The sequence below is a fragment of the Silene latifolia genome, chromosome 4 (assembly GCF_048544455.1).
Source record: "Silene latifolia isolate original U9 population chromosome 4, ASM4854445v1, whole genome shotgun sequence".
In the NCBI taxonomy this organism is placed as follows: Eukaryota; Viridiplantae; Streptophyta; class Magnoliopsida; order Caryophyllales; family Caryophyllaceae; genus Silene; species Silene latifolia.
In genome coordinates, this window is record NC_133529.1 from 34117667 (window position 1) to 34127143 (window position 9477).

General features: G+C 32.7%; 1 protein-coding gene across 1 annotated transcript; it reads right to left on the reverse strand.

Annotated features, from left to right (window-relative positions):
* Positions 1-343: 343 nt before the first annotated feature.
* On the reverse strand, positions 344-3335 carry LOC141653406 (F-box protein PP2-A12-like). Its single transcript, XM_074461162.1, has 3 exons — positions 2584-3335; positions 2209-2327; positions 344-924 (listed from the first exon to the last, which is right to left on the reverse strand). Exons 1-3 carry the CDS (start codon positions 2920-2922, stop codon positions 504-506), a joined length of 879 nt encoding a protein of 292 aa, XP_074317263.1. The 5' UTR covers positions 2923-3335; the 3' UTR covers positions 344-503.
* Positions 3336-9477: the final 6142 nt, after the last annotated feature.

Here is a 9477-nt window from a genome sequence, read left to right on the forward strand (position 1 = left end):
TTCCCTCTTTACCCCTTCTTTTACCCTCTTTTCTTAAAAACCCCATATTTTTACCACGTTACCATTTGTATGGTACCGAGGGAGTATAAGTTAATAAAGTATTTTAATTTTTTATTAGACGCCCCTACATCTCGTTAATTGGTACGAAATTAGAAAACAAATTTGGGAAAAAAAAACCTGTTTCTTTATGTTTTTATTTTTTTCCTGAAGTATTTTAATTAAAAAAAATCTATTGAAAATGATTAAATATAGTACAATGTCCTCTATAATTATCGAGATTTGAACAAACTACGGCGGTAACTAAATTTTACCGGGAAAATAAAAATAATTAAGGACATTATTTGCCGAATTTCTCATTTCAACACAATATATTACATCATCAGAGCCTTAAGACCAAAAAAAAAAAAGACGTCACTCTGCCTATTGCTCTATTACTCTAATACGCTTTACCTATTCTACATTCTACCTATATTGAGTGCCTAAAAATGGAGTGCTAAAGCTCTCTAAAAACGCTTTAGCCTTCCCTTGAAAGAACTTGGGTATATAACTACAGAATCGACACATAACCCACCTTTGGTGTGCGTGCAATCTATTTGGGTCATCGAAAACTTGACCCGAGTAGGCACATTAGTATTCTCGACCACAAAGTCACCAATGTGGTAGTGAAGCCACTTCCCTGGGCTTTCTAGGGAACACTGGGAGACGGTGCGCTCCCCTTCTGAGGTTGAGAGCTGGAAATGAACTGGCTTGACGTCCCATCCATGGATTTGCTCGGTATTGCAAAGACGACGCCCGAACTTCTTGGTGGTCTTTCCTAGGTGCAATCTGAAGAAAACGCTATATGATCCCACGGGGAATGGGAACTCGACCTCGCCAGTGACTTCAAACCACCAAATTTGTTGTAGATAGGCCACTGTGGAGAACCTGTGTTCAGAAAAGAGATGACTTTGGTCAATCACTGCCCTAAAATTTAGTGTAAAGTTGTAAACTTCACAAACGAGACCAATTCATCGACCCTATAATCCATGAGGAGCTGCAACGATGTAATATGCAAGTTTTTTAAGAAACAATATGCAATGGACCTATAACCCTATAATTCATCGACCCTATAAAGTATAATGCATGAGGAAATGCCAAAAGCTGCATCCATGTCATTTAAGAAACAAAAACGTACAGTCGCCTTTTACAGTTCACACAAAACATAGATCAAGCAGAGCAAGTGTTGTTTACAAAAGCAATGGAGAACATCCATCCCAAGTTGCATTTCCGCAGATCATATGCACAGCTTTTGGCAAACATTTACCCTCAGATGAAACGAATCACGGCTCAAGTTTTTTAGAAGACACAATGTATACTTTCTTTCAGTTTCTCGAGAGTCGAGACTCTTGTTTAAATCCTCAAATTACATTCCAATATCATCATACTACTCTCTCCCTTTCATTGAAATTGTTTACATTTGTCAAAATATGTGAGAAGAAGTTTGAACGGTCTACCAATTCCAATGAATGGGAGGGAGAATTAAGTAGGATAGCCAACGGAAAACGTCTACTCTTATCTAGGGGATCAAGTACTATTACTAATATTATTTCATATTCTTAAAACACCTCTACTCGTCCTCCAAAGAACATCCTAATATTATCCTAAGCAAACAAGACTAGTCAGAAAGCTTTAAACAAATGCATAAGTGGTCACCCTCTCCTTCATCATCACAAGTAACACGGCCAAAGATAAGGTTCATCGACTAAATCAAACTCTCAATCAAGGATAACATTAGCCAGGATTTTCGCATCTTATCTCGAAAACTATCTAGCTGACTATACCCATCAGTTGATGTTTGATCCGAACCCATAAAAATAGTGGATCTCAATTAAGCAGCAAAAGGATGACCAAAACTCTAAAACTATGGAAGACTAATAATTGAGGAGGAAATCAGCAAGAGATTATGCCCAAAATTGTATATCTTCTTTTTCATTTGATTGTATACGTTTTCTAAAACCCCGTCTCATGTTTTCTGAAATACGCATACAATCAAATGAAACCGACAAAGTACCGAGTAATACACTAATACACAATATCAATCGAAAACATAATGTGTCAATAACATACAATACAGTGATACACCATTAATCAAATCCACATATAATCAATCATCAAACACATACTAATAATAAAAAAAAGATTGCAGAACAAAATATGAAAAATTCTCACCTAGATTCCTCAGTAGGAATCTGTTTCCAATATCTCCGATCATCAATCCCAGTTATTGATAAACCTTTAGCCGAAATCGCCATACACATCCCTCCTGTGTTCTTATCCAACCACACTTTCTGCAAATCATTCAACATTAAAAAAAACATCAATTACAATACCAAAAACAATCTGTTCAAAATCGAAATAAATACTTTCTCCGTTTCATTTGATTGTATACTTTTTTCAAAATCAAATGGAACTGAGGGAGTACGTAAGTGGAACCAAATACTACCACTGGACGATAATAAGATAACTATTTGGATCCGTTCTACTATTAAAACGAACATAGCCGTCTTAAACAAGAATTTGTGCGCAAACAGATAAAGGACCCACCTTTGTACCATTATCAAGAGAATTAAATTGACTCAAGCTTGCATAAATATCCTTCTTACATGAATAATCTGGATAATTATCATCATTATCAACATCATTAACAAAAACCTTGTTAATAATCTGCTGATAATTAGAAGGTAACTTAGATTCCCAAACAAAATCAGCTGAAGAAGCCCCAAAAAAAGCCTTATTTAATTTAGCCATTTTACAAATATCCTGAGGGTCTAAATTCATCAAAACCATAGCTACACAACTTTCTGGTAAATCACCTAACCCAGTTTTGTTCATCATTTCTAGGGTTTTTTCCCCAATTGCTTCCTTCCCAAATGATGAACCCATCAACAATTTCAAAATAAAAATTCTGGGTTTTGTTTTAATCACAGAAATATGAACTGGGTATCAATCAATATTCAATTTAGATCAAGTTTTGATTTGTGGGTCAAAACTCGAAATTAGAGTGTGAAAGAAATAAAGAGATAGAGATTGAAAAATGAACTAATTTTTTCTAAGGATGTTTGATTTAGTGAAATGAAAAAAGGGTATGAATCAAAATTTGATCTTGGTTGATATTTAGGTAGTGGGTCTTAATTTTGAAGGGGTTTTGAAGAGAGATGAGATGTGTGTGTATCATATGAGGGGATGAGAGAGGTGTATCTAACTATATATAAGAAATTTTAATTAATTATTAATGATTTTTAGGTGTTAATTAAAAAAATACAGTGTTTATTTTGTCATAGATGATGGTGGACTGGTAAAGTCAGAACTGGAATGTTGAGGATGTGAGGAAAATGGTAAAAGAATGAGGTATTTTTTTAGGGTGTGTTTGGATTGAGGAATTCGAATGGAAAAGAAAGGGAGGGGGAGTAGGGGATTTAAAATCCCTCATTTGGATAGCAAATGAGGGTGGAGGGAAATGGAGGAGGAGAGATTTGGAGGGATCCAATTCCCCTCTTCCAAGACTAATCAAAATCTCTCCACATAAAAGAAAATTTGGAGGAAATTGATCCAAACACTCACACTCCATTCCCCCTCCCCCTTCCTTCTCTCCCTTTCCCTTCCCTCCTTCCCCCTCCCCTTCCTTTCCCTCCATTTTTGCTATCCAAACACACCCTTAGTTTTCTATCCTTGACTTGATTTTTGCTGGATTTTCTAGATTTAATTCCTTTTTATTTTGATTTGTATAACAGTTTTTATTATTTTTGGATATTGGTATTATATTTTTTTGGATAACGAGTTATCTTAATTTGTTAATCTAAACCAATGTGCGGACTTATGAAAGAAATTTGTAGCAATATATGTGAGATCCATTTCTCCACTCTCAGCTTATTATTCATAATTCTTATATCAATTAGTCTCACTATAGACGGATGTATCCATCTAAAGTAAAAGACGGGTCAAATATGCTTAAAGTGATGACATTTTGTGCCCCACCATACAACTTGTTGCTTGTCTTATGCTTAAAGTGAGTGGATATTTGGCCCGTCTATAGTTATAGACGGATATCTCCCGTCTATAATAAGAATTTGTGTTCTTATATCGAGGGGTTGTTTGGTTGCTCTTAGAAAAACATGGGAAGTGGAACTTTCCATAAACACAAATTCTCATTGTGTGAGGATATTAAATCGCAAGTTTGTCCGTGAAGCTCGCGACGGTTCAATATTACCCATGTGGGGTAGATAAGACAAAAGCAGAATGCCGAGAGAGTAGCAATCTGTTTTGTCTTATCTACCCACATGAGAATTAATTGATCTGTCGCAAGCTTATCCGTCACAAGATAGACTTTCTGATAAATAAATTGCTAAAAGTGGAGTTATTTGGTTGCCACTTTTTTGTGTAAACTAGTATTGGTGCCGGCCTTCCTCGCATTACCTCTACTTATCATTAATTTTTTTTTTCATTAAATAAAATTACTTAAAGTTGCATAACCCATAAGTTTATCAATAATATATTTTTCTATAACATATCCTAAAATTACGATGAAATAAATTTTGAGACAAATTCACTACTCCCGCTATTAATATTTTACTCTTATTAATGAAACAATAGTAATAACATTTCACTACTTTCGCGTAATCATTGTTACTTTCACTACTCCCGACGTAATTATTGTTAATGTCACTGCCGCATTAATATTAATAATTTCACTACTCCCGCCGTAATTATTGTTACTTTCACTATTGCCGTATTAATATTAATTATTTCACTACTCCTGTTGTTGTTTCTACCACTTTCACTAATCTCGCTGATAATATTGTTACTTTTACTATTCAAATGAGTGATTACTATCATATAACTATATCCAATGTTACTACAATTCTTTTCTTTACTGACGAAATTACTTTTACTACTTAGGCATGCAATTTTAAGAGGATTATATATTTATATAAATATATTACATATATGCGTTAAATCAAATCGAAAGAATTATGCAGTATTATATATTATGGAATCTAACTTGAATTATTTATAACCTACTTATATTATATTTTTGTATGTTAAATAATTAACATCTCTATACATCTAATAAATTATAAAGTTTAATAAAATTGCATAGATTTTAAATTTAATATATAATTTTATGATGATAATAATTAGTACCATAAGTGTACATGTTTATACTAATTAATTATTTTATTTTAAGGAAATTGACTATCTTCTAGTCTTCTATAAATATTTAGGAAAATTACCAAGCATCTTTTTTTTTCGTCTCCTTGAAATTGACCATCTTAATTAATTATTTTATTTTAAGGAAATTGACCATCTTAATTAATTATTTTATTTTAAGGAAATTGACCATATTTTAGTCTCTTACAAATGTTTAGGAAAATTATCAAGCTTCTATCTAATTTAATTTTAACCCAAACTATATAATATTTGCATTGAGATCCCTTTTTCGGGTCCATCACACGGTGCTAGTGATTTAAAACTATATAATATAATTAATTTGTATAACTTTTTTTAATTACATTGAAATCCCTTGGTTTCTGGATTTAAGTACCAACACCCCCTTGGTAAGTTGAAGTTCCTGTGTAAGTAAATTCCCACATTGGCAATCAAACAATTTTGGAAAATTCCAATAAATTAGATGAAGGAATTTATTTCCTATGATTTAATATTTCTCGAGATCTTGTAATTTCCGCATCAACCAAACAACCCCCGAGTCTTTGATTTTTAAGACCCAGATTAAGACTACTTTACAGTTTACAATCGTAAGTATACATTATCCCTAGTCTTGTCTTTAAATTTGCACGAAGCTTGTACTTATACCTAACTACATATGGAGATAAAGATAATCTAACAACTTAAAAAGTGTGCTTGCAACACATCACAAGCAACAAATTAGGGAAACCTACCCTAGTATACCTTGCAAAAATAAAAAGATTATTTAATAGGAATACTCCATATTATTAGAGTGCTTTTCAAAATACTCTGACCTTTAATTTAACTAGGAATATACTCAACTATTACACTCATCCGCTCTTATTAGAATTGCCTTTTTTTTTTACCTGAAATAGCGGATAACCTTCCCCTCCTTATAGCAACTTCATCTTCTTCACCTTACAATTACAACCTAAACTTACCTGCATTTCTTTCAATGTAAATCCTCTCTCTCCTCTCTCCTTAATCCATTGTTATCTAACTTATCTCTTCTATCTCCTTGGAATTTCTTTATCTCTAATTTTTCTATCTTATGTTCACGTAGACTGATTTTCTCTGCTAATCTCCTTTTATTTCGTTTTCCAATGATTCTAGTTAAAATAAATCACAAGTTTTATTACAGAAATACGCGCTTCTTCTAAGAAAACCTGAAAATTGAATAAAATTGGACATAGCATTAGAAGACGTGACTTGAATCAAAGTCGATATAACAACAAAAAAACAAACAATTAGCAGCATGAAATTAAATGGATGATTAGACGCAGTCCTTCGTTTCATTTTCATGAAAACGAGTTAATGGGCACATGATGGCCAGTTTTACTTGAAGGCTATCCTTCCGATTCCGCCATCATCAATGGTTGTAAGAACATTTGACTTCAATTAATGGCATGAAATCAATACAAAAATTAACATGGAACTGTTATGACACTCAACCCATCATTTTACTCTCTCAACTCCTCTACGACTCTCTTTTCTCATCATTCCATTCACCCTTTCACCCTTTCACCTTAAACCCCTCCCCCTTTTTACACTTTATAAATCTGGTTTATACTTACCAGAAGCAAAATAAAATTGGTGTAAAGTTAAGACCTGGCCATTTTGCTTATAAAATTAAATCAATTTCAGCTCCATAAAGGTTGGACTTCATTTATGCATTGGTTGAGGAACATGGTTGGTCATGGGTTTGGTCATTGCGGATGAGTTAGACATTGCACTCAAGATGTTCGACGAAATGCTGATTCTGGTTGTCACCTGATGGATGGACGTGCTCTTTACGGATCAATTATTATCATAAAAAGAATGAGTCTGATGAGAGGAACTCCAAAGAGGGCCTGGTCATGAACTTATGAAATAAATAAACGAAGTTAGCAGCGAATTAATGGGTATGGTCATCAAGTGAATTTGCGAAAACCATTTTTATCCACTTTCGTTGTATGATGGCTATTGTAGAAGAAAAACAACTTTGCGAAAATCAATTTAGGATATAAATAAAAACGAAAAAAAAAAGAAGCGTGATGGCAAATAGGCATTAGGCAATGGCTTCAGTGACATTTTTGGAAAAGATAGCAGGTTAATGATGTACTTCTACTAGTTCAAGATAATGCTATTGTAGAAGTAAAAGAAATAAAGGTATAAAAGAGAAAAGAAACCGGTAGAACAGGTTGCCCTTCCACCTGTTCTAGTAAAAGTGAAAGTGTATAATAGTTTGGTATATTGCTAGTTAAATCAAAGTTTAGAGGATTATGAGAAGTCCCATCAAAGTTTGGAGTATTCTTATTAAATAACCCAAAATAAAATTAAAGAACCGAAAGATAGAGTCGTGGCATGTGGAAGAGCAATAGGTCTTGGTATAGACGGGTGGGGCGAACAGACGGGTAAAGACCTCTAATAAAATGGGTAGGGGGACAAGGTGGGGCACTCCCCATATGCTTTCCACTTTATGGCAAATGGGTATTTTGTGAGGGGAAATGGTATCCGCCTATACGTATAGACGGATAGTGTCCGTCTATAATGAGAATTTGTGGTGGAAGAGATATAAGAGCTTCCACAATCATGAGGATAACACTCCTTGAAAAATTGAGGAAGAGCAAAAGTAGAACAAATTAGAACTCCAACCATGAGGATACATCCTCAATTATATGAGTAAGAAAACGCTGCGTGAGAAATCACGGAAGAAGACGAGGAGATGAAAGTGGAGTTGCAGTATAAAAAGTACAATTTTTAATGGAAGTTGACACAAAACGACAAGGATGAATATGTAATTGAATTTGGCACACTGTTTGGGATGTAGTAGTTGATTGTACCAAATAATTATTTACCTCTTAATTTTTAATTTTACCAAAAATTAATATGTAATTGTTTTTTTTTTCAAAAAAATAACTATACCATAATTCCTATTTTTTTTCTCTACAAATAGGTAATAATATTTGATATATATTGACATACTTTTCCTTCTCTTCTTTCTATGATTTTCTTTACTCTATTAGATATCGTTTTTCTAATGGACGTTTAAGATTCGTAATTTGTGGGGTAATGAATAACATTGATAAAAACGATTACATTGATAACTGACAACTGATAACACATAAATAAAACTGACAAAAAATAAAGCTAACACGTAAATAAAGCTGACACATATTGTTTTAAATGTTTATCTCTTTTATGTTTTAGAAATTGTTTAGGAAAATATTTTTTTTAAAGAAAAAAAAAAGTCTTACCTTTTTTCTAAAATAAAACCGAAGTCGGTAATTATCAAGTTGTAAATCCGAACAAATTACGAAAATATATTTTTAATGTAAAAAATGTGTGGGGTATTTTAAAGTAAGAGAGATAAATGATGAAAGAGAGTGATGAGGAATAAGTGTAAATTATTGTTGGAAGAGTATTTTGTTTGTAAATTGAAAAGTTGAGGAATAATGAGGTGGATGAGTAAGAAGTGATAAGAGAGAGTGAGATGAGGAAGAGTATTGAGTATGGTTGGAGATGCTCTAAGGGGGCGATTAATTTGTTGTACAATTGTACTTAGAGCTGTCAAAAGATGACCCGGCGAAAAACCGCCGTAACCGCTCAAAAATTATCCGGAAATAACCCGCTCTTTTAAACCCGAACCCGAAGACGAGGTGACAATAACTTGCACATTTAGGGTCAAGACCCGTTAAACCCGTGACCCGACCTGACCCGGAAATAGGTCTATTTACTAAAATTTTGTATTTGAATCAATAAAAATTATACAAAATGATAAAAATAGTGAAATTTAAAATTTTTGGAATAAAATATGCTTATATTCATTTTAAAAGCATAGTTTTATCACATGATTAATTAATCAAATGATTATCATATATATATATATATATATATATATATATATATATATATATATATATATATATATATGAGGTGGGATCCGGTGAGAACGATCATTCAGTGAGAACGGTGAGAACGCACTAGATACATTAGAATATATAAAAAAGGTGCACTTTTTTTTTTTTTTTTTTTTTTTTTTTTTTTTTTTTTTTTTACCAAATCTCATATATACACTTTTAACTAGAGTAGGTACATTTTTTTTTTACCAAAATTCTATATACGCATTTTAAGAAAGTAGATACACATTTTTTTTTTTACCAAATCTCATATACACTTTTAACTAAAGTAGGTACACTTTTTTTTACCAAAATTCTATATACGCATTTTAAGAATCTAGATACACTTTTTTATTTTTTTTTAACCAAATTTCAT